Source organism: Salvelinus fontinalis, chromosome 10, assembly GCF_029448725.1.
Source record: "Salvelinus fontinalis isolate EN_2023a chromosome 10, ASM2944872v1, whole genome shotgun sequence".
Classification (NCBI taxonomy): domain Eukaryota; kingdom Metazoa; phylum Chordata; class Actinopteri; order Salmoniformes; family Salmonidae; genus Salvelinus; species Salvelinus fontinalis.
Window position 1 is genome coordinate 17,997,248 of NC_074674.1, and position 26,699 is coordinate 18,023,946.

The 26,699-nt window shown below is 45.8% G+C and overlaps 1 protein-coding gene across 26 annotated transcripts in view; it reads right to left on the reverse strand.

Annotated features, from left to right (window-relative positions):
- LOC129863727 (formin-binding protein 1-like) overlaps positions 1-26,699 on the reverse strand; it is a 100,947-nt gene that overhangs the window by 52,387 nt on the left and 21,861 nt on the right. For 8 of the 26 annotated variants that reach the window (XM_055935928.1, XM_055935930.1, XM_055935944.1 and 5 more), the window contains exons 1-2: positions 11,041-11,497; positions 5,647-5,762 (exon numbers count right to left, since the gene is read on the reverse strand). In XM_055935928.1, coding sequence (XP_055791903.1) covers positions 5,647-5,762; positions 11,041-11,070 — 146 coding nt within the window. In that variant the 5' untranslated portion in view covers positions 11,071-11,497. Of the gene's footprint in view, positions 1-5,646; positions 5,763-11,040; positions 11,499-26,699 lie in introns of those variants that run through there. The other 18 variants (XM_055935949.1, XM_055935948.1, XM_055935941.1 and 15 more) reach the window with 7 other exon arrangements.

Sequence of the window (26,699 nt, forward strand, 5' to 3'; positions counted from 1 at the left end):
TACAGGTTAGTCGAGGTAATATGTACATGTAGGTAGGTGTAAAGTGACTATGCATAGATAAGAAACAGCGAGTAACAGCTGTGTAAAACCAAAGAGGGTGTCCATGTAAATAGCCCGGGTGGCCATTTGATTAATTGTTCAGCAGTCTTATGGCTTGGGGGTAGAAGCTGTTAAAGGGCCTTTTGGACCTAGACTTGGCACTCTGATAGCGCTTGGCGTGCGGTAGCAGAGAGAACAGTCTATGACTTGGGTCTTTGACAATTTTTTGGGCCTTCCTCTGACACCGCCTAGTATATAGGTCTTGGATGGCAGGAAACTTGGCCCCAGTGATGTACACTGGGCTGTACACACTACCCTCTGTAGCGCCTTCCGGTCGGATGCCGAGCAGTTGCCATACCAGGCGGTGATGCAACCGGTCAGGATGCTCTCTTGTCGTGCCCTCTTCACGACTTTCTTGGTGTGTTTGGACCCTGCATACTGTCGCTAGGTCTTCTCACTCATGCATGGTGTGTTGTTTACTATGCTGATGTTTGGACCATTAACCCCCTCATTGGCAATAGAGGTTAGGTCGCACAGGGTGAGCACAATGAAGGTCAATATGAACAGTAGAATATCAACAGAACCCCTGCGACGTCGTGGTCATTAATATTAATGGCCAATGGGGGGAAAAAAGACACGGAACGACTGCTGCCTCTTCAACGACTAAGCTACTGTGGCAATATAATAGGGGCAATATTAATAATACTGGTACAACAACTGTAATGGCCATTGACAGTAGCAAAGGTCATTATTAGACTACCGTGTAGGCCTAACTCTGCCATTGAGACATGCATAGGCCTACGTGTTTCTCCTCGACAGTACCAGCATTTAAATGCCACGCATGGGATGTGTTTAAAAAAATCAATGAACGAATCATGGATGTGGTAAAAACACTACAGCATATCTGCTCGTTCGCTCTCGCTCTCTCTCGCTCTCTTCACCACAACCCCCTACTAGTCTCCTCTGGTGTCTGCTCTGTTGCTAGGCAGATCTAGCTCTTCCCCCGCTCTTCTTCATTTTCTCTCTTGCTTTTACCCTGGCTGTCTCTCGTGGCCAGATGTCATTTCAAAATGCATTTGGCTTTCCTCCTCCTCCTCCATAGAGTCTTTAACCAACACACAGACAGACAGGGGATGCTCATAGGAATTAACAAGGATTAGACCTGTGTGTGTGTGTGTGTGTGTGTGTGTGTGTGTGTGTGTGTGTGTGTGTGTGTGTGTGTGTGTGTGTGTGTGTGTGTGTGTGTGTGTGTGTGTGTGTGTGTGTGTGTGTGTGTGTGTGTGTGTGTGTGTGCCCCATATTGGGTGATACTGTGTCATTTTCTCTAGACAGTGTGTTTGTAACACCCACACCCCCATTCTTTTTAGTAGTATGCACAATGATAGCCCTTAGCCTACTGTACTCTACTGTACTGTGGATTATGCCAATGTGTGTTACTGTGCTTGGGGGAGGAAACGTAATGCACTGTAGCCTTCTGTACTATATTGAAACATTGTGCGTGTTTATCCATTCGGTACAGTGGAGGAGGATTTAACCTAGATTATACCAGCGCATGCTGTTTGGTTTGGTGAAATGGTAGGCCTAATGGTACTGTGCACTGTGTATTGTGCAGCCAGCCATGCCGCCTGTCTACACACTATATCATGCACGGTTTTAAATACAGTGACCTCCAAAAGTATTGGGACAGTGACAATTTTGTTGTTGTTTTGCCTCTTGAAATTATACAATGACTATAAGGTTAACGCACAGACTGTCCGCACAAACATTACCCCCCCCCCAAAAAAAATATGCTAATCTCCCCTGTTAATGTAATGGTGAGAGGTCTTGGGGGTATGATATTTTGTGGGTCTAACTTTCTCGCTCATCCTTATTCACGATCCATTCATAGTCATTGTATCATTTCAAATCCAAAGTGCTAGAGTGAGTCACTGTCCCCAATAGTCACTGACAATGAGTCACTGTCCCCAATACTTTGAGCTCACTGTGTGCATCTGGTCTCATTTTCGACCATTTCTCTTCTGATAATTCTCTTGATGCATTGTAGTGCCATGTTATCTGCAGAAGCAGAGCGACGGGTTTTGTCTTGTTGAGCAGTCCGTTCTAATGGCTGATGCAGAGGTGCTAACCATCTGTGAGATATTTCATACACAGCAGAGAGCTGTCGCCATGTTCAGGCCCAGAGACCATATGACAGATCTATCAGAGATCTAACAGAAACGACAGCTCTATCAGAACTCACACGGACAAGGTCAAGCTACAGCAGTATGACAGCAGTGAGGAGAAAAAGCTCAAAAAGGTTCAAGAGAGGGAGGAGAAGAAAGAGAGACAAACACAGGGGAGACGAGAGGCAGGGAAGAGAGGGGGGAGAAGAAAGAGAGACAAAAGAGGGGGAGACGAGAGGCAGGGAAGAGAGGGAGGAGAAGAAAGAGAGACAAAAGAGGGGGAGACGAGAGGCAGGGAAGAGAGGGAGGAGAAGAAAGAGAGACAAACACAGGGGAGACGAGAGGCAGGGAAGAGAGGGAGGAGAAGAAAGAGAGACAAAAGAGGGGGAGACGAGAGGCAGGAAAGAGAGGGAGGAGAAGAAAGAGAGAGAAAAAGAAATAATCAATGAATCTAACTTCCTCCAGCATAGAGGTGTGACGAGGGGCGGATGATCAAAGGGCCAATTGCATTAGCGTTTATTAGATCTCAAAGGGCCAGGATCCAGGTAGATTCAATCTGCTTCAACGGGCTAAATTGATTGGTGGGAGAACAATTAGTCCAAAGATAATACACATACAAAGATGCACACTGTGTCAAAAAAACCGAGCAACCTTGCTGAAGCTTTAGAAACAGGGCTACCCATTCTGTAATTTGTAAATCATATTTGTCTGTGATAGCAGTAGGTCGTCTGGGTGAAAAACAAATGGGTTTGTGTCAGCAGAGTGAATGAAAACATCCGACCGCCGCAAATGCAAAATATACATCCATGGAGCGATTTCAGTGTCAACAGAAATTTTTACCTGAATTGAATACATTTGAATTTGAATATTTGAATGTTTAATGCACAAATTAAAAAATTTGAATTTATAAATTGAACTTGTATTTCATGATTTGAAACTGAATCGAATGAACACCGCATTCAGTTTTAAAATGACAATTCAATATTTATATATTCAGTTGGAATATGGTAGCTATTGCATGCATTGTCCGTGTATCAAGTTTACAAACTATAATTTCAAGTTAATCAACGTTTCATGTATTTAACTTCTCAGATGCATTCAGATTCAGCTCTCCAAATTCAGATTCAGCTCTCCAAATTCAGATTCAGCTCTCCAAATTCAGATTCAGCTCTCCAAATTCAGATTCAAAACCAGAGACAACATCCTGGTACCAGCTAGGAATGGTAGAGGGGAACACAGATGAAATCAAAACGCTCTCTGTGGTACATATACGTTTTCTAGCCGTTTCTGAAGCCAATTTGGCTCTAACGTTTGAACCACTTCAGCTATAAGCTATGACCCCCCCGTTCCTGAAAGCTAAGAATCTCTGGAGCATGGATGTGCTTGTTGTTGCCTTCTATGAACATGTAGTTGAATAGCCCTGTCATAGCCCGTCTAAGGACAGCCTTTCCACTCCCTATTTAATCTTGCTCTTGTGACTGACTAGGTTCGAACCAGGTCTCCTGCATGTCACAAGACTGTGTTAGCCCACTTAGATGAAGCCCAAAGGGATTCGTTCAGGAAGCGAATGCAAGTCTTCAAGTCTCGGTTACATTTCGCCCCTCTTTTGACCTCATACTCAAGGATCACGGCACCAACGTAAGTGACTGGGTTCGAAATCAGGCCTACTGCACAACAACAACAATTTCTGTGGCAAACAGAAGCAGAAGGATCGGTGCATTTAAGTAGAGTGCAACAGAGGCGGTTTGGTGATCCATCCATGTGAGCAACCTCACAATTACCAGACTGATTACCGCGTGTAGCGATCCATCCATGTAAGCTCGTGGGATCAGACTGCCCGCGAGGCTATGTAATGAACAACCTTGGCTGAGACATGAAGACGTGTGTTAGTTTGACCGACTGGGTTCCAACACAGGTCTCCTGTGCACTAGAAAATGCAACTTTCTTATCACACGAGCATGGTCACAGAACCACCATGCTGAAAAATGAGGTGACGGCGGCGGATGAATGGCACGACAATGGGCCTCAGGATCTCGCCACGGTATCTCTGTGCATTCAAATTGCCATCGATAAAATGCAATTGTGTTCATTGTTCGTAGCTTCTGCCTGCTCATATCATAACCCCGCCGCCGCCATGGGGCACTCTGTTCACAACGTGGACATCAGCAAACCGCTCGTCCACACGACGCCATACACAGTCTGCGGTTGTGAGGCTGGTTGGCACTGAAATCGCTCCATAAAATACTATCTCTGTGTTACAGATACCAAAGTCAGACACATATGGAAACTAATTAGGTCATGTGGTGTGTGTGTGTGTATGTGTGTGTACGAACATGCGTGTGTGTGCGCTATGCATGCAAACAGAGAGTGAGGAACTACTAGTTCTATTATCTCATTGGTAAAGGAAGATTTATCTAGAAAGAGAAGGAGGTGGGGTTAGGGGTTAGGGGTGCAAAGGAGGGGTGCTGGATGGGGGTTGGTCAGTAGTCAGTACTTAGAGTGCTTAGCCCTCTTATGGGCCCTCTCTAGGGAACGAGATAAGGGATTTGGGGGAAGATCCCTGCTGCTTGTTGTTGGGGTGTAAGAGGACTTAGGAAGAATATCCCCTCACCCCTACCCTCCTTCCTGGGGAACCAAATCCCAAAATGTGGGTTGATGGAATTTGAGGGGAGGAAGAGCGCAGGTTTAAAAGGGGGGGGGACTAAACGACTGACACTTCGCCCATGATTTGAAAAAAATAAATGTGGGTCAGCGCTGGCTGGGGATGACAATGATGATGCATCGTTACTATGGCAACACATGCCCACAACCTGACCCCCACCTTGCCGCCAACCTTACTTCCTCTCGCCTCCAGCGGAAAACAGCGAGAGAAAAACACTATCGTGTCAGAGAGAGAGAGAGAGAGAGAGAGAGAGAGAGACGCAGAGAGAGAGAGAGAGAGAGAGAAATGAGAGAGTGAGACGCAGAGAGAAACAAAGAAAGAGAGACCGAGAGAGAAACAGACAGCTAGAGAGAGAGAGAGAGAGAGAGAGAGAGAGAGAGGGAGAGAGAGAGAGATGGAAAGAAAGAGAGACAGACTACCGCTCCAGGCATCATTGTTCTGTTTATTTATACCCTCCACCTGACTAAAGCTAACACCGCTGAGTCTGCCAGGCGCTCTAATACGACCTCACTAAAACCAACACAGTAGTGATGTGCTCACTGCTGGCTGAATGAGATGAACATTGTCAAACTGTCATTGACTTTGCCTGTGTGGAAGCATGACATGCTTGTTTTTAATGGCAGTGAAATATCTTAGAAGTATGTTATACTCTGTACGCTGAAGAAGGCTGAGACTGAAATTATTAAATTATTAAAGAGTACTATCCATTTCAATCACTCGTGAAATATCTAGACAGAGGCCGAGACTAAGGTCATAACTGGGCCAAAAAGAAACAGAACTCACCTAATCTGCTTTGCATAGTTGAATTCAATCTCCGATCGCTCTTTGACGAATTTGGTGTACCTCTCCACAAACTCGATGCCCGACTGTGTATGCTTCTCCAAGTTATCAAACTGATCCTGTAAACAGAGGAGCGAGAGAGAACAACGCAAGAATGAATATAACATCCCAATACAGTTGTAACGTTTTTTGATGCTGCATTCTGAGATTTGGTCGGGGCAGCCATCTTGCCATCAAACCTCACCACAGCAGTTGCCAGGACCAAAAGTTGACTACGTGACCTTTTCCCATGTGTGTTGATAACGTGGCAACCGCTTTGAAATGTCGGGACGTTTAACAGTTCCAGATAGCCATTATAATGGCTGTACATTGCCCACACAAATTACCCTCAGCAACACTGTTTGTGCTAATATTTTCCCTTCTCAAAGGCCAAGGGTTTTACAGTCAACAATTAGTCCTACTCTCTCGCGTTGCTGCCGCCGCTTAACTTATCATCCAAGTCTATTTGGCACACCTGCCTTCTAATAAGGTAATAAGGTCAAACAGAAATAGTTGAGGTAATTGAATTTAACAGTGGGTCTAGCCAGCCTTTCTAACTTAGTGTTGTTTGTTTGTTAGTAAAAGTCTTATGGGCCTGGTACTTCTTGGAGCTAGCTGTACCGATTCCAAAGAAACTGGCTCCACAGTATATATTATAATTCAGAAATGTTCACAAGTTGTTCACTGTTTTCACAAGAAACAGACTGACACATATTTTCTGTTTTGACTGAGTTAGACAAAAATGTGTAGACAAAAATGTGTTATGCCCCATCATAATCAAACGTCTCATAAAAATCAAAACAGCTAGAAAAATAAAGCCCCTTTCAGTAAAAGAGAAAAATGAACAAATGGAACAAAATGCACAAATGTGGACAGGCCTTGTTTTTTACCAGCCAAAGCCACCAATCAGACAAAAACGCTTGACTTACTTTATAGACTGTCTGATATGTGTAATTCATGTATTGGATGCCATTGTTAGGTTTTGGGGTTTCTTCTAAACAGCTAATAGTCTCTAAAAGGAGATACTGGCGCCCTGTAGTATTCCTGTACACTATTGGTTACACGCAGAAACACCTCCACTGATGAACTCCTTGACCCCACCATTTACACAAACACATTCAGCCTCCTCTTCACTTCCAAGTCACAGACTTTCACTGTAGGCTACTTTTAGCCGACAGTGGAATGTATGACTATGGCCAGTGACGGTGTCTTGTGAAAGGCTAACCCACAATGGCCTTGTAAATTATTCATAGGTTCATTCAGTTATTCAACCTAACCGTACTCATCTGTACCTTGGAGTTACACAGGAAGCATGAGGTACATGATAGTCACACAAATCCTTTTCACCCATCGTCTCTCCTCTGTCATATAGCCTAAGTATGTGTAGAATAGAGAAAAACTTGATGATGCTGCATAATATTATTAAAGCTAAATCAGCAAAAATCGCCAGGTGGCAGGAAATATATAAATACCATACAAACAGGGCACCCCCTATACAAGAGGAACATACACACCCAAAAAATGGGAGTTCCTCAAGAGTCCATTGGAAGGGTGATGGTTCTACGTGGAACCATAATGACTCAAAGAACCATTTGAGCTCTTCAATGGTTCTTTGCAGTTCACAAAATGATCCTCCGCTCTTTTAGTGGTAATTAAAATGCTGGGGAGGCAGCTCATTCGAATATTTTGGGGCGTGGTTTGCTCATCGTTCTTTTTGTGCAACAGTGAGTGAGAGTGTCTTTCCAGTTTATCTAATGTGTTGTGTATTGCCATCACATATTATATATGACTATGGCCAGTGATGGTGTCTTGTGAAAGACTCACGTATGGCCTTGTGTCAATTGAAAACGGTTGACTAAATCAGTCAGTGGTTCTCAATTTTTTCATCATGGGCCCCCAGCTGTTCCAGAGGTAGCTCACTGGACTAGACTTGTCAATTAACACAATAATAACACCTATGGAATTATTATATAGATATATATATATTTAGTATTTTACCCCCTTTTTCTCCCCAATTTCAGTCTTGTCTTATCGCTGCAACTCTCAAGAGGCAAATGTTGAGTCATGCGTCCTCTGAAACATGACCCGCCAAACCTCACTTCTTAAAACCGCCCGCTTAAGCTGGAAGCCAGCTGCACCCATGTGTCGGAGGAAACACTGTTCAACTGACGACCGAAGTCACCCTGCAGGCACCCGGCCTGCCACAAGGAGTCGCAAGAGCGCAATGAGCCAAGTAAAGCCCCCCCGGCCAAAACCTCCCCTAACCACACTGGGCCAATTGTGCGCCGCCCTATGGGACTCCCGATCACGGTTGGTTGTGAAAGCCTGGGATCAAACCCGGGTCTGTAGCAGTGACGCATCAATCACTGCGATCCAGTGCCTTAGACCACTGCGCCACTCGGGAGGCCCAACACCTATGGAATTTTAATAATAAAATATGGTGCGGATCCAGGATTTTAAAAAACTGTATGGTTCTTCAAAATGATTTCCAAAGACGCTTTCAGATTCTCCATAAAGGTTCTATAAAGAACACAAAAAAATGGTTCTATATAGCCCCAAAAAGGCTTGTACCCATAGCGGAACCCATTTTTGGTGCTATATAGGACCTTTAGTACGGACTCAGGAGAGGCAAAGGCCAAGTGCCATGTGTCCTCCAAAACACAACCCAGCTTAACCCGGAAGCCAGCCGCACCAATGTGTCAGAGGAAACACCGTACACCCCACCCACCACAGGAGTCGCTAGAGCGCAATAGTACAAGGACTAACCGGCCAGCCAAACCCTCCCCTAACCCGGACGACGCTGGGCCAATTGTGCGCCACCCAATGGGTTTCCCGGTCATGGCCACCTGCGACAGAGCCTGGACTCGAACCAGGATCTCTAGTGGCACAGCTAGCACTGCCTTAGACCACTGCGCCACTCGGGAGGCCACTATATATAACCTTTTTTAATGGCGCTTTATAGAACCTTAGGAAAGGGTTCCTTATAGCACCATTTAGAACCTTATGAGGATGGTTCTTCACTGAACCTTCAAAAAAGGGTTCTACTGTGTCACCAAAAAGGGTTCAACAACAGTTATAAGCCAAATAACCCCTATCTGGTAGTATTTAGATGTTTGAAATGTTTGTGTGTCGCTTACAAAAACATCACTACTGTAGTAGAGGATAACACACTCCAGCGCACCACAAAACATCACGCAATCATGCTTCTCTACAGTTACCATCCACTTACAGTATTCACAGTAACAAATTCACCTTGGTATAGCTCCAACATTCCCCCATCATCTGTAGTCCACCTCAACCAAACAAAATGAAAATGTCTCTCCTTCTCAACCCAACCAAAGCAGAATCCCCCGGTGCAGGATATTCCCCAACTGTCGACCGAGCTACTGTCCCAGTCAGCATGACAGGGTTCTTAGTGGGGGTGTCTTTTGTGGTGCTTTAATCTGTCGTTTTACACAGCCAGCCTGCTACAGTTAGCCTGCTACAGTTAGCCTGCTACAGTTAGCCTGCTACAGTTAGCCTGCTACAGTTAGCCTGCTACAGTTAGCCTGCTACAGTTAGCCTGCTACAGTTAGCCTGCTACAGTTAGCCTGCTACAGTTAGCCTGCTACAGTTAGCCTGCTACAGTTAGCCTGCTACAGTTAGCCTGCTACAGTTAGTTAGCTAGCTCATTGACACAGGAAGTGGATGTGGGTTCTGCAGTTTAGTATATGGGTTTGATGCCAAAAAATATATACTTTTTGGGGGACAGTTATTTTTTTCTGTAGGCTATCATTAGTGCTGAGCGAATAGTGCTTTTTTAGGTCGGTTCAGTTTCGGTTAAATTATTAACAAATAATCAAGTTTCGAGTTCAGCCTTCATTATTTTTGTAAACGCTATGCATTATGTGGGTTGTAAAATGCTGTAGAAAACAAAAAACAGAATAAAACAATTAATAAAAGTCCCATGATGGTAATGACTTCTCATTGCTGCTTATTCATTCACATTGCTTTACTTTAATAAAATATTTCAGTTGAAGTGTATAGTAAAATGTGTTAATTTGATGACTTTATTATTTAATTTCAAGTCATCTCATCTCTATAGAGCTGCTGCCTACGCTGTCTGACTAAATCACTATTTTACTAGTTCTACAAAGTAAATAAGGCATACTATTATGACTGCTGAATACCAACTATCAATCACTGAGATCATGTATTTCCAGGTAGAGATAGCTCGCGAAACAACTGCTCTCTATCCCTCTCCATCGTACCGTCTTCTCTCCCTGCCCCACACTAACCTGATGTAGCAGGCATAAAAGAAACACATAGACCAGACAAATAGGCGTGCAATTGATTATGGTCATTGTAGTAAATACCATGTTTTCTGCACAGAACTACATTGAATATTGGCCTGTTGGAAACTACAACTCCCTACTACATCGCACAGTCCGGGCTTGATGTGATTTATCTTCTCTTTTTTTTAAATGCACAATGTGCGCATTGAGCCCAGAAATAAAATGAACAAAATGGAATTCAATTAACCAACAGTTTGGTTTATTGCTCAGCACTAGCTACCATTGTTATAGCCAGCATGAGGCCAAACGTGTTTCTACATAGGTAGGCGACATGATATCAATGGAAGGGAATGAATAACCGCATAAAAAACCTGTGATCGCAGGCTAGATAGCTACTGCATGTACAGTATGTAGCATAAAACATACTATGATCCCTATCTGAGGAAAACAAGGACAACAGCAGCATATACGTGTACGGTTGAAGGTTTACACACGAACATCCCTCAGTGGACCCACTCACGTGAAGAGAGTTGTAAAACATTTGGCTATTCTATTGAAATGAAAAGACATGCCCGTGTAGCTTCCTCTCATGTCATATTTTTTTTCTTTCTTTGTCTTTATCCCTCACCCCCCCCCCCTCTCTCTCACGCACTGTCTGCAGCATGCTCTCCTCTTTCTCTCTCTCTCTCTCCGCCTCTCTCTGCTCCCTTCTTCATCCCTGAAGCGGTGCGCGCCACTCGTTGCCAGCCTCTGTGCCAAATAGATGCAGCGGATCTCCTCACAGTGTTAAGTTCATTAAAACACTGGACAGCGGCCGCTCAACAGGGTCTCACCATACGAACACATAATGAGCTTCCTCCGAATGAAAACGGACTATAATACAGAACTTCTCCACACCCCACTGCATTCAAACACACCACGCACTAACACGCACAAACATCCCCCTCACTCACACACGCATCCCTCCACAAAAGTAGGAGGACCACTTTTGGAAATGAATGTTTCAAGTTCTACCCTCTGGGATCGAATGCATATCTTGTCAATGTATTATTTGACACAAAATACATAGGGTAAGTCACATTACCCTTCTTAGTTGAGGCAGTTGAGGCAGCATGGTATCCTATAGTCGCAGGGGGAGGGGGGGAAATCCACCCTTGTCCAACGTCAAAATCCAACCACGGTCCAACTCTCCTCTGCCCAAAGTGGAACAGCCAGTCAAGCCTCACTGTGGTTAGGTTGGAAACGGTATCATTCTCCAGAAAATACTGACGGTATCCAGTCCATTGAAAGTACACAGAAAGGGTTACCAAGGAAGTCCAGTGACCATTCGAAGGGTCAAGCGCACTATTCCTTGTCCCTATTCCCACCGAGGAGAACAAAATCTACCCTGGTGGTGTCTGGGAGAACGAGGGTCCCGGAACAAGAGAGAGGGATGCAGTACTGAGACACACACACACTCCTACACGCACTCTGCATCTGCGGCCAGCCGTAGCCTGGGAGCATGCGAGCTAAATACTCCGTCAGGCGTGAGGTGAACTCAGTGGGATGTCAGAGGAGGAATGATTCAGAGCGAGGGGGGGGGGGGGGAAAGAGGATAGAGGGGAGTAAAAGAGGTGGAGAAGAAAGAGAAGGAGGGGTTTAAAGGGAGGGGACTGGAGTGGAGAAAGAGGGAGGGTTCACTTTGATGACAGATGACCGACTTCCCCTCATTCATTACCTGGACAACACAAGGCAGGACTGTGGGGGACACTTCTGGGGAAAAGATGTGTCACATTTGTGACACATGTGGTCTGAATACATGACTAAGAGGACACTTTCTACCGTCTAAGAGAGAGGTCAGAAAGACACGCGCGAAAGAGAGCGATCTCAGAAAGAGTAGAGAGAAGAAAGGGAGCGAATGGCTTTCCACTAGAAAGGGGAAAAAAAACACCTTGGCCAGGCGATTCCTACAGGCAGAATGAGTGCTAATAAATTATGAGTAATACTGCATATCAGAACAAAATATCAAGGAAAACTACAGAGAGTACAGGAATCTGTGTCAAAGGTGCACTCCAACATCACAGAAAACCATCACTGCAATTCTCTATTGCCTTGACACATCAAAACAACGTGTTAAGACAATCCAGAAGAGGCAGACAGTCACAGCATATGTAGTCTCGCTCATCAGAAACTGGGCGCTCGGCTTCATGAGACACTCCATCTTCATTGTTTCAATCTATTTCTGAAATCTGAAATCTATAGAAATTCCCTGTCAGCATCTGCCTTCGTGTTCAAAACCCCTCGCGCTGTCCCATTGTTTCATTCCCGAGGAAAACATCCTGACTATGGGACGCGGTCCCTCGCTCTCCTCTCAACCCCTCCTCTCATTCTTTCCTCTCACCCCCTCCTATCCCATGGCCCCCTGCTCGTGCCCCACTTCTGTATCAGCTGTAACCTCTGACCTCATTTCCACAGCGGTCTGGGACAGGCACAGCCGTTCCTACACTTGTTGTTTCAGGCCTTGTCCGATCCACTATTGTACTGCACATCGGATCGGCCCATTGAATTATATTTAGTCAAATCAACATACCGTACCGTAGGCTATATCACCCCACTCCTCCATGAGATGTGAGAAGGCTTGAAATGAACAACAAAGGAGGCACTACGAAGGCTAATGCTACATGTTACAAAAACGCACAAAGATGTGCTTGTTTGTGGTAAAGTAGCTTAGCAAAGGATTTTTTTGAAGGCCTATGCCTACCTATACATCTCTATACTACTATATGGCTCTGTGTAGGTAGGCCTATGTACGGTCATGCCTATTGACAAGCAATCTGATTTTATATTTAATCCCATAGCTTGGTTTGGTCATCTCTCCAGGGCTGCTATTAAAAAATACATGATTTAGCTTCTGAGTGTTCCTCAGCCTGACCTCTGTGCTACCCTTCTGTATCACTCCTGGTATTATCCAGGCTGATCTCTCTCTCTCTGCTACCCTTCTGTGTCACTCCTGGTATTATCCAGGCTGATCTCTCTCTCTCTGCTACCCTTCTGTGTCACTCCTGGTATTATCCAGGCTGATCTCTCTCTCCCTCTCTCTCTCTCTCTCTCTCTGCTACCCTTCTGTGTCACTCTTGGTATTATCCAGGCTGATCTCTCTGCTACCCTTCTGTATCACTCTTGGTATTATCCAGGCTGATCTCTCTCTCTCTGCTACCCTTCTGTATCACTCTTGGTATTATCCAGGCTGATCTCTCTCTCCCTCTCTCTCTCTCTCTCTCTCTCTCTCTGCTACCCTTCTGTGTCACTCTTGGTATTATCCAGGCTGATCTCTCTGCTACCCTTCTGTATCACTCTTGGTATTATCCAGGCTGATCTCTCTCTCTCTGCTACCCTTCTGTATCACTCTTGGTATTATCCAGGCTGATCTCTCTCTCTCTGCTACCCTTCTGTATCACTCTTGGTATTATCCAGGCTGATCTCTCTCTCCCTCTCTCTCTTTCTCTGCTACCCTTCTGTATCACTCTTGGTATTATCCAGGCTGATCTCTCTCTCCCTCTCTCTCTTTCTCTGCTACCCTTCTGTATCACTCTTGGTATTATCCGGGCTGATCTCTCTCTCTCTCTCTCTCTCTCTCTCTTCTCTCTCTCTCTCTCTCTCTCTCTCTCCTCTCTCTCTCATCTCTCGATTCTCTCTCTCTCTCTCTCTCTCTCTCTCTCTCTCTCTCTCTCTCTCTCTCTCTCTCCTCTCTCTCTCTCTCTCCTCTCCTCTCTCTCTCTCTCCCTCTCTCTCTCTCTCTCTCTCTCTCTCTCTCTCTCTCTCTCTCTCTCTCTCTCTCTCTCTCTCTCTCTCTCTCTCTCTCTCTCTCTCTTCCTTCTCCTCCTCCTCTTCCTTCTCCTCCTCCTCTTCCTTCTCCTCTCTCCTTAGCCCCTTACTGTAATCTAACATGGAATGAAAGGTAAAATATAACTTCTGTTGGCACTGAAAAATAATGCGATGACTTTGCATAAAGCCCCCAAGGCAACAACCTGGCTAGTTTCTACACTTGTTTTTCAACCACAGAGGGTGGTAGAGGGTAACAATGCCCCCATTATGCTGGCCCCTGAAGGTGGCCAACAACATTTAGATAGGGTCTGCAAATCATTGACTACTGCCAAGTATTTTGGAAAGCTCTCTCTCTCTCTCCCCCTCTCCCTCCCTCCCTCCCTCCCTTGACATCTCAACTCTCCAGAGAGACTGCTGTTGTTGCTTCTGTTTAATCTCTGTTCAGAACAGAACGCCAAAGAGCCGCAATCTCCCAGAGACAAGACGTGTATAATAACGGCCCTGTAAGCTCCGACATAGGATGATTCACCACGACAGGCCTTGGAAGAAGAAAGACAACAACTTCGGATGAAACGTTTGACACGGCGCCCTCTCTTTTTGACGGGAGAGAGGACACGAGGAAAAATAAGGACATCATCCATCCAGAACCTTCCAAAAGAGGGAGCGCAAAATAAATGAAGCCAGATCTAGAGAAACCTCCTCTATAAGCTTTTTAGATTGCGATTCCGATTATTTTATTGGCACCTAACTCCAGGTTGGTGGTTTGCTGTTTTCCTTTCATACCAATGAAAGACTGTAGTAGACCAGGCAGACTTACAAACCCTGTTGATCATTACAGGCTAGGACTAGTATGTCTCATACCTTACCATGCCATACCAACTACCTCCAACCTTTCTTTACAGGTCAGTGTTTTCAATAAATGGAAAGCTGTACCCAGTGGGAAGAGGCATTCAATAGGCCATTAGACAGAGAGAGGGGAGGGGTCAGTGTTTAAGGTTGAACAGGGCAGCTGAAATAAGGGAACGCTATCTAATAGCCTGTTAAGTGAGCAAGAGTCATGGACCTACATGTTTCTGTGGGTCACAAACTCTTAAGGAAACACGCACGCACGCACACACACACACACACACACACACACACACACACACACACACACACACACACACACACACACACACACACACACACACACACACACACACACACACACACACACACACACACACACACACACACACACACACACACACACACACACACACACACACACACACAGAGAGAGAGAGAGAGACACACATACCAATCAGGTACTAAAGATAGGCCTACACATAGTTAGCTTATTATCGCATAGTCACAGAAATGTCATAGATGGGAGTGAGTCTACAAAACACTGTGCTTTCAAACACATCATCTGCACTCTGGAGTCAAAATCTAGCCTCTATAAAACTGTTATTCACATGTATCAAGTTATTTGTGTTTTTTCCTATGGTGTAGGCTGTAGGGCCTCCCGAGTGGCCCAGCGGTCGAAGGCACTGCATCGCAGGTGACTACCTCACGGTGACTACCTCATGAAGCTGGTGGAGAGAATGCCAAGAGTGTGCAAAGCTGTCATCAAGGCAAAGGGTGGCTACTTTGAAGAATCTCAAATATAAAATATATTATGGTTTGTTTAACACTTTTTTTTGTGTTAAACAAAAAAAGTGTTAATTCTTAGTTTTGATGTTATTTCATAGTTTTGATGTCTTCACTATTATTCTACAATGTAGAAAATAGTAAAAATAAAGAAAAACCCTTGAATGAGCAGGTGTGTCCAAACTTTTGACTGGTACTGTGTGTGTGTGTATACTGTATATATATATATATATATATATATATATATATATAGGCCGTCATTGTAAATAAGAATTTGTTCTTAACTGACTTACATAGTTAAATAAAAAAAATATGAATACCACCAGTAATAATGTATTTTTATTTTATTTAACTCGGCAAGTCAGTTAATTAAGAACAAATTCTTATTTTACAATTTACAATGAAGGCCTACACCGGCCAAACCCGGACGACGCTGGGCCAATTATGCACCACCCTATGGGACTCCCAATCACGGCAAGTTGTGATACAGCCTGGAATCAAACCAGGGTGTCTGTAGTGACGCCTCTAGCACTGAGATGCAGTGCCTCAGACCGCTGTGCCACTCGGGAGCCCAACAATATCATGCAGACAGAAAACATTAACAACCAGAAGTAGCATCGTCTCCCACTGTTCCTCCAGAAATAATAGTCATACCACAGGACACACGTGGAGAGAGAGAGGGGGACACCAGATGTCCCAACAGAGGTGAAACAGAGAGACAGAGGGGACAGATGTTCTGCTGGGTCGGATAGACAGGAGGACAATGGGACTAGAACTAACGAGGGCTTAAAAGTCATTGTCTCAGTCAGAGATCCTTCGCATCATAGTAGAATAGAATAGAAGTATGTAGTAGAATAGAAGTGTGGACCAGATGTTATGAGCAGGGCTAAGAGGAGACTTTCCTGACCGTATGACCTGACAAGGAAAAATGTATTGGCTATAGGCCTAACTACAGCCCAGAGGTTTTCCTGGTCAGTTCACATGGTCAGAGACAAACTCCCGGCCCTTGTTACGAGGAATAAGTCATTCCACTGAAAAGTATCACAAAGTATTAACATTAGGCTGATTAGGGTGATTTGGTTTCTTCTAAATAATAGACCAGGATAATCATCAGGAATTCTATCCTGATCTTAGCATCTTGAGGAAAGCTCCCCGGGTCTTTGTTGCTGAGATACTGAACTACCGGACCTATGCACCAAGTCTTTATCATGTAGCCTAAAGTCCTTAGGACTTGTGGTCCTTACAACTCATTATCTAAACTAAACGTACAGTGCAAACAGTGAGCGCCACAGGTCAGTATACCAGTGTCAGTTTCATCATTGTTTTGCTAACAGGGACAAAGTACTTTCCTAATACGACATTATCTTTGATCTCTTATAGCCTAAATGTCATATCTATTTCACAAGAGTGGGAGGTGAAAGAGGGGGGGGGGGGGGGGGGGGGTTAGGTCTTTTTAAGAATATCTCTCGACGAGAAACTCTGATGAACAATAAATCCCTGATTGGTTGATTGGTTGGTTGTGTAAAAGCCCCCCCCCCCCAATCGGTCATTAGCTCGTTGTGATGAATACCCCATTGGTGCTAACAAGTCTACATGCACCGACAGAAGTTCTGGTCCTTGCCTGTCTAATAAACTACAGCAGTATAGAGGGAAATGTCTGATTGCTCAGTAGTTTTCCTATTCTAAACAACCAACAAATGTCACGTCATGACGTATAACACTCTCTCTCTCTCTCTAACACAAAGGCACAGTAGGGCAGAGAGGAGAGTTGTACTCTGCAAAATAGTTGTTTTGTTTCCTCCCTGCCCTATCAATGCATTAGGCTACTCCAGCGTGTCTCACAAGTATTGGGCGTCCGACCACCAGGGCAAATATTTAGTGGGAGATGCCGACCTGGGTCCCGAGCACACAGAGGCTTTGTCCAGTGGACTGGGTAGGAATAATAATCTCCACTGGAGGACTCAGTAACCCCTAGGCGGAGGGACACACACACACACACAAAGGGACACAAACAACACACACACACACATACACACACACACACACACACACACACACACACACACACACACACACACACACACACACAGGGCTCCACTGGACAGTGAGTATCACCACAAACATTTGCCTTGCTGAACTAAAAAGGCACAAAAGCACTTTAAGTGCCCCCTTCAACTCCATCGCCCCCCGCCCTACTCCCCCTAAACAATGACTTCACACAAGACTGTAATCATTAACCTAGACTGAACCTCTCCCTTCCTTCCCTTCACTTGATGTGGCCGTTTCAGCCTGGTCTGAACCACAAGCAGTGACTCCTCATCACCCTGACTAAAACCATCTCTGATCTTCCCCATGCATTATAAAAAAGCCTATATGGCGATTAGAATGTAAGTTCGCCCTTAATGCTTAGCCTCCTATAAGCATACTTTTGTTTCAGCTGTCGGAGACTTTTGCTCCAGCCAATTGAGCTGCTGATAAAGTATTCAAAGCGGTCCTCTAAAAATATGTACGCACACACACACACACACACACACACACACACACACACACACACACACACACACACATCCTTTTTTTTTGCATAAACGCAGCTGGCTGAGTGTGCTGACATCAGCATGTGTGTTAGCAATGTTGTTTGCATGCCGTGCACATATTTATAAAAACGTGACCATGGCTAGTCATGGTGTGTCTGTCCACACGTGCGGGCTTGCTTTGCATGTGTCCTTCCGTGTGTGTACACTCAACAGAGTGGGTCCTGTAAAAGGCTACGCTTTTCCCCATTTCTCATAGAGATTATACTGTCAAAATCACACCACTGTTTAGTCAGTCAAACCCTTCACCGATGTTGGTTATGGTTGATTCTGAGCTGTGCATCACCTCACAGGCCCATTTGCCAATCTCCTCTCTCTAGTGGAGAAACAGGAAGTTGCTACTGTTCTGCTGTTAGCAGGGCTCTAAAGTGAGGCCATTGTTGTCGCATATTCTCCGAAATATTTAGCTGTGCTACTTGGAATTTGATTTTGGGAGCACCAATACGACTAGAGGAGAAGAAGAAAAAAAATCGCCAGGAATAATCGTTGTTGTGATCAGGCTTTGCTGTACCGCTGCCTCCGAGTTCCATACCCCCGCGGGCACCTAAATCAAGAGCACCTATAGGCCTAAGGCTCGTCAATCAGATTGCTTAGATTACAGTGTCTGCAGCTTCCTCGAGTGGACAGCAAAATTGATACTGTGCGAGTTCCAAATGTCTAAAAGAGAGACTGTCAAGGAATACAGCAAAGAAGCTGCTGTTTTTAATGAGCGAGTTCATGTTTACATTCAGCTCTGTCAAACCTTTTTATTCAACACTTTTATAAGCCAGAAAATGAGCTTCTCCCTTCGTCCACTTCAACCAGCACTGCAGCTGCAATGAATGAGTGTATCAAAAGGCTCGCATTGTTATTATTAGTGGAAATATTTCACTTTCTCTGGTCATAGGAGTAACATGAATTTGTGGATGAGGCCAAAATAATGCGGCGTGACTCGAGTTTCGCCATCAGCTGGAAGACGGTGTTCCCTCTTTGGTCATAGTCAGTCTCAGCGGACGGTGAGAGAGCAGAGGGCTGCTCCCTCCCTCCCTCCCTCCCTCCCGCTGAAACTGATCATCAGATGCAGGCAGCGTCAGTAAATTGAAATTTAAAAAACGTTTATGCCCACTCAGCTGTGCCTCACAAGCAATACAACAACTGATCTATTACCGGTGTGATCATAAACCTTTTGAAATATCATTTGGAAATGGTCTGAGAAGAACAACACCAGCAAGGCAATTCAAGCAGAGCCAATATGCACAAACCTCATTGCTACAGACTGTTTTTAATTTGTTATTGTTGCATGGGCTTAAGTGTAAGAACTGTCGCTTTCCTCATCCTCGGATGAGGTGAGGAGAGAAGGATCTTCGGACCAAAATGCGGAGTCAGGGAAATAAGCCATCTTTATTTTATAAACGACAAAACTGAATAATGATGGCAACACGAAAAAACAAACACTTTCAAAACTTACAAAATAACAAAACGACGTAGAACGAAAACCTGAACATAAACTTACATAACTGAAACGTAAACTCACGAACAGGCAACAGACGACATCGAAACAAAACGAACAGCCAAACAGTCCCGTTTGTGAATATACATCGACAACACGAAAACATCACAGGAGACAATCACCCACAAACAAACAGTGAGAATGCCCTACCTAAATATGACTCTTGATTAGAGGAAAATGCAAACCACCTGCCTCTAATCAAGAGCCATACCAGGCAAACCGAAACCAACATAGAAACAGATAACATAGACTGCCCACCCAAAACACATGCCCTGACCATAAACACATAAAAACTAACATAAATAGGTCAGGACTGTTACAGTACCCCCCCCCCCCCCAAGGTGCGAACGCCGGGCGCACCAGCACAAAGTCCAGGGGAGGGTCCGGGTGGGCAGTTGACCACGGTGGTGGTTCCGGTTCAGGACGCTGTCCCCGCACCACCATAGTCACTCCCCTCTTCTTTCTACCCCTTCTACTGACCACCCTAACACTACCTTCCCCTAAATAAACAGCTAGCACCGGGACAAGGGGCAGCACCGGGACAAGGGGTAGCACCGGGACAAGGGGCAGCACCAGAACAAGGGGCAGCACCAGGATAAGGACCATCACTGGAATAAGGGGCAGCACCGGGACAAGGGGCAGCACCGGGACAAGGGGCAGCACCGGGACAAGGGGCAGCACCGGGACAAGGGGCAGCACCGGGACAAGGGGCAGCACCGGGACAAGGGGCAGCACCGGGACAAGGGGCAGCACCGGGACAAGGGGCAGCACCGGGACAAGGGGCAACACCGGGACAAGGGGCAACACCGGGACAAGGGGCAACACCGGGACAAGGGGCAGATCCCGGCTGAAGGACTCTGGCAGGTCCTGTTTGGACGGCTCTGGCAGGTCCATGCAGGCTGACGGCTCTCGACGCTCATGGCAGACTGACGGCTCTCTACGCTCATGGCAGGCTGACGGCTCTCGACGCTCATGGCAGACTGACGGCTCTCTACGCTCATGGCAGGCTGACGGCTCTCGACGCTCATGGCAGGCTGACGGCTCTCGACGCTCATGGCAGGCTGACGGCTCTCGACGCTCATGGCAGGCTGACGGCTCTCGACGCTCATGGCTCTCTGACGGCTCTCGACGCTCATGGCTCTCTGACGGCTCTGGCTGCTCATGGCTCTCTGACGGCTCTGGCTGCTCATGGCTCTCTGACGGCTCTGGCTGCTCATGGCTCTCTGGCGGCTCTGGCAGATCCTGTCTGGTTGGCGGCTCTGGCAGATCCTGTCTGGTTGGCGGCTCTGGCAGATCCTGTCTGGTTGGCGGCTCTGGCAGATCCTGTCTGGTTGGCGGCTCTGGCAGATCCTGTCTGGCGGGCGGCTCTAGCGGCTCCTGTCTGGCTGACGGCTCTAGCGGCTCCTGTCTGGCGGATGGCTCTGTAGGCTCATGGCAGACGGGCGGCTTTGCAGGCTCATGGCAGACGGGCGGCTTTGCAGGCTCCTGGCAGACGGATGGCTCAGATGGCGCTGGGGAGACGGATGGCTCAGATGGCGCTGGGGAGACGGATGGCTCAGATGGCGCTGGGGAGACGGATGGCTCAGATGGCGCTGGGGAGACGGATGGCTCTGGCCGGATACGGCGCACTGTAGACCTGGTGCGTGGTGCCGGAACTGGAGGCACCGGGCTAATGATAAGCACCTTCCTACTAGTGCGTGGAGCAGGGACAGGGCACACTGAACTCTCAAAGCGTACTCTATACCTGGTGCGTGGTACCGGCACTGGTGGCACCTGGCTGAGGGCACGCACCTCAGGACTAGTACGGGGAGAAGTGACAGTGTGTACAGGACTTAGGAGACGCACAGGTGGCTTAGTGCGTGGGGCCGGAACTGGAGGCACTGAACTGGATACACGCACTATAGGGAGAGTGCGTGGAGGAGGAACAGGGCTCCGGAAATGCACTGGTAGCCTAGTGCGTAGTGTAGGCACTGTAGGTACTAGGCTGGGGCGGGGAGGTGGCGCCGGAAATACCGGACCGTGCAGGCGTACTGGCTCTCTTGAGCATTGAGCCTGCCCAACCTTACCTGGCTGAATGCTCCCGGTCGCCCACCCAGTACGGGGAGGTGGAATAACCCGCACCGGGCTGTGTAGGCGAACCGGGGAAACCATGCGTAAGGCAGGTGCCATGTATGCCGGCCCGAGGAGACGCACTGGAGACCAGACGCGTTGAGCCGGCCTCATGACACCTGGCTCAATGCCCAATCTAGCCCTACCAGTGCGGGGAGGTGGAATAACCCGCACCGGCCTATGCACACGTACAGGAGACACCGTGCGCTCTACTGCGTAACACGGTGTCTGCCCGTACTCCCGCTCTCCACGGTTAACCTGGGAAGTGGGCGCAGGTCTCCTACCTGCCCTTGGCCCACTACCCTTTAGCCCCCCCCCCAAGAAATTTTTGGGAGTTACTCACGGGCTTTTCGGGCTTCCGTGCAAGACGTGTCCCCTCATAATTCCGGTTTCGAGCTTGATTCTCCGGCTTCCATCCACGTCTCCTAGCTGCCTCCTTAAACCACCGCTCCTGGGCTGTGGCTGCCTCACTCTTCTCACGAGAGCAGCGATATTCTCCAGTTTGCGCCCAGGGTCCTCTACCAGACAGGATCTCCTCCCAAGTCCAAAAGTCCTTGTTGCTCCGTCGAGCATTCCCATACCGCTTGGTCACATTTTGTTGGTGGGTGATTCTGTAAGAACTGTCGCTTTCCTCATCCTCGGATGAGGTGAGGAGAGAAGGATCTTCGGACCAAAATGCGGAGTCAGGGAAATAAGCCATCTTTATTTTATAAACGACAAAACTGAATAATGATGGCAACACGAAAAAACAAACACTTTCAAAACTTACAAAATAACAAAACGACGTAGAACGAAAACCTGAACATAAACTTACATAACTGAAACGTAAACTCACGAACAGGCAACAGACGACATCGAAACAAAACGAACAGCCAAACAGTCCCGTTTGTGAATATACATCGACAACACGAAAACATCACAGGAGACAATCACCCACAAACAAACAGTGAGAATGCCCTACCTAAATATGACTCTTGATTAGAGGAAAATGCAAACCACCTGCCTCTAATCAAGAGCCATACCAGGCAAACCGAAACCAACATAGAAACAGATAACATAGACTGCCCACCCAAAACACATGCCCTGACCATAAACACATAAAAACTAACATAAATAGGTCAGGACTGTTACATTAAGATTTTTAAGTCATTTTTTAAATTAATCTGATCAGTAGATCTCAGCTTGCAGGTATTTGTATCAACATTTTAGCTTTTTATAATAAACTAAAAACTAGATTTCACCTCCTTCCTATAGGCTATAGTAATCAACTAAAATTCCAGACTTTGAACAAGCTACAGTCATGACATTTTGTGCATACAGTATTTGCATCTCCTCTTAAGCAACACGTTCCCCATAAGGACTAGGGCTGAAAGTCCTTTAGGCGCCTTTTGGCAAACTCCAAGCGGACCTTTCACTGAGGAGTGGCTTCCGTCTGGCTTGGTTTTTGCTCTGACATGCACTGTCAACTGTGGGACCTTATATAGACAGATGTGTGCCTTTCCAAATCATGTCCAATCGACTGAATTTAGCACAGGTGGACTCAGTCAAGTTGTAGAAACATCTCAAGGATCATCAATGAAAACAGGATGCACCTGAGCTCATTTTCGAATCTCATAGCAAGTAAGGTATTTCTGTTTTACATTTTTTATACATTTGCAAACATTTCTAAAAACTTGTTTACACTTTGTCATTATGGGGTATTGTGTGTAGATTGATGAGGAAGACAAACTATTGCATCAATTCTAGGATAAGGCTGTAACGTAACACAATGTGGAAAGAGTCAAGGGGTCTGAATACTTTCTGAATATACTGTATATGCTTTATAATGCTTTTGAATGACACTTCCGGTTTTGGTGGGAAATACCGGGTTTCCCGAGAGAACAGTGATTTATTCTTGGCATGGAACATTTGTAAAATACTGGAAAAACATTCAACCCTCATAAGGACTTTTAAGCTCGGCGCATTACATTTCCTGCATTTTTTTTTGTCCCCCACCAAACTTTGAACAAGCATATCTCCTTTCCATTTTGAGCTACAGTCATGACATTTTGTACAGTGCCTTGCAAAAGTATTCATCCCCCTTCGCGTTTTTCATATTTTGTTGCATTACAACCTGTAATTTAAATGGATTTATATTTGGATTTCATGTAATGGACATACACAAAATAGTCCAAATTAGTGAAGTGAAATGAAAAAAATAAAGAATTATAAGTGACCATGCATATGTATTCACCCCCTTTGATATGAAGCCCCTAAATAAGATCTGGTGCAACCAATTACCTTCAGAAGTCACATAATTAGTTAAATAAAGTCCACCAGTGTGCAATCTAAGTTTCACATGATCTCAGTATATATACAGCTGTTCTTTAAGGCACCAGGGTCTGCAACACCACTAAGCAAGGGGCACCACCAAGCTAGCGGCACCATGAAGACCAAGGAGCTCTCCAAACAGGTCGGGACAAAGATGTGGAGAAGTACAAATCAGGGTTGGGTTATAAAAAATATTAAATCCATTATAAATCTTTTTTAAGAATATGGCACCACAACAAACCTGCCAAGAGAGGGCCGCTCACCAAAACTCACGGACCAGGCAAGTAGGGCATTAACCAGAGAGGCAACAAAGAGACCAATGATAACCCTGAAGGAGCTGCAAAGCTCCACAGCAGAGATTGGAGTATCTGTCCATAGGACCACTTTAAGCTGTACACTCCACAGAGCTGACCTTTACGGAAGAGTGGCCAGAAAAAAAAAGAAAAAAATAAGCAAACACGTTTGGTGTTCGCCAAAAGGCATGTGGGAGACTCCCAAAACATATGGAAGAAGGTACTCTGGTCAGATGAGACTAATATGTATCTTTTTGGCCATCAAGGAAAAGGCTATGTCTGTTGCAAACCCAACACCTCTAATCACCCCGAGAACACCATCCCCAGAGTAAAGCATGGGGGTAGCAGCATCATGCTATGGGGATGTTTTTCATCGGCAGGGACAGGGAAACTGGTCAGAATAGAAGGATTGATGGATGGCGCTGAATACAGGGAAATTCTTGAGGGAAACCTGTTTCAATCGTCCAAAGATTTGAGACTGGGACGGAGATTCACCTTCCAGCAGGACAATGACCCTAAGCATACTGCTAAAGCAACACTCGAGTGGTTTTAAAGATTGCTGTACACCAGCAGAACCGATCCAACTTGAAGGAGCTGGAGCAGTTTTGCCTTGAAGAATGGGCAAAAATCCCAGTGGCTAGATGTGCCAAGCTTAAAGAGACATACCCCAAGAGACTTGCAGCTGTAATTGCTGCAAAAGGTGACTCTACAAAGTGTTGACTTTGGGGGGGTGAATAGTTATGCACTCTCATGTTTTCAGTTTTTTTTGTCTTATTTCTTGTTTGTTTCACAACAGAAAATATTTTGCATCTTCAAAGTGGTAGGCATGTTGTGTAACTCAAATGATACAAACCCCCCCAAAAAATCTATTGTAATTCCAGGTTGTAAGGCAACAAAATAGGAAAAATACCAAGGGGGTGAATACTTTCACAAGCCACTGTACATATATGCATCCCCTCATGAGAATTTTTTTTTTCCTTAAGAATCTATAAGCTCCGCCCATTCACAAAAGGTTTTGAAAGGGCGTGTCGACTATCTACAGGCACTGTAATTCTATACAGATACAGTTAACAATGTATTAATTTTGGCAATGGGTGGGACTATGAATCTATCTCCGTGCGTTAGTTACACACGATATCTCAGACACCACTGGCCCTATTTTGACGAAACTTGGGTGAATGATGTGTCTTGCCATGGAGATCCGACATTCACAAAATTACACTGATTGGCGAAAGGGAGGCGCTATAGAAATAACTGAAAACTTCAATGCATCTCTCTATCAAGCAGTCAAGTCCGTTCCCTGACGTCCCATCCATTGTGAGCTATCAGTGCGCATTTCCGGCGAGGGAAAAAATACTTAATTGTTTGAATAATTGTCACAAATTGGGAGGGGGGGGTGCTGCCTCAATCGTGGGAGACAACATGTTTACTGTTGCCTTGTTTAAGTTGGGAGCACCAGTGCTACCAATTAAAACATGTTAATTTAGATCCCTGGCTGTGAGTCACTGTAACTGGAAGGGTGGTAAATGACTCATTCATTGAGGCCTTTTCAGCAGAAATCATTTGGGCTTTGCTCATCAGGGAAAGTCCTTGTCAGTTGTCCAACTGCATGTGTTCAACTGAAATGTGTCATCCACATTTAACCCAACCCCTCTGAATCAGAGAGGTGCGGGGGTGCTGCCTTAATCAACATCCACGGCACCCAGGGAAAAGTGGGTTCACGGCACCCAGGGAAAAGTGGGTTCATTGCCTTGCTCAGAACAACATACCTTGTCAGCTCGGGGATTCGATCCAGCACCCTTCTGGTTACTGGCCCATCACTCGAACCACTAGGCTAACTGCCGCCATGTGACAAATACATGCGCTGTCCCTGAGCTCAGAAGTTCAACTGACACCAAGTGACAGTAGATTTGTGCTAGTGTACATAGCCTACATTTAATTTAAGCCAAGTAAGGTTCCTTCAGATACTGTATCATGTATTTTTTTAAGTAATGCATTGCAGATTAAATTGCTACTAAAGGTATTGTACAGACTGTGGAGCTCAGGTGTGTAACTGTCTCCTAACTAAGACAGAGATGTTGAAAATGAGGAGAGAATCACCAGTTACTGATACACACTCACAGAGCTGGTAATCTTCATCTGCAGTAGGGTCTGCAGATACACCTCAAACGGGGTCAGCTGCTGGCTCTCACGGCTCAACCCCGTCCCTGCACCCATCCCCGGGTTCGGCGCCGAGGCCCTTCTCAGCACATCCGTTTTCATCATGTCTGTTTTGGGCGAGCACACAGTGTCCAGGAGTCCAAAGAACTCACTCCGCCTGCGCAAAATGCTCATGGTAATTGCTCACCAATTTAGGAGAATGTTATTGAGCAGCCAAGGACTTTAATCCATTTCAGAAGGTGAAAAACACAATGGTGGAAAATACGTTTTGAGCAAAATGTCCTTTGTTGATCACAACAATAAGTCCCACAGAACGAAGATTCTAACAAAAAAGAATAAAAGAACCAAAAGGGAC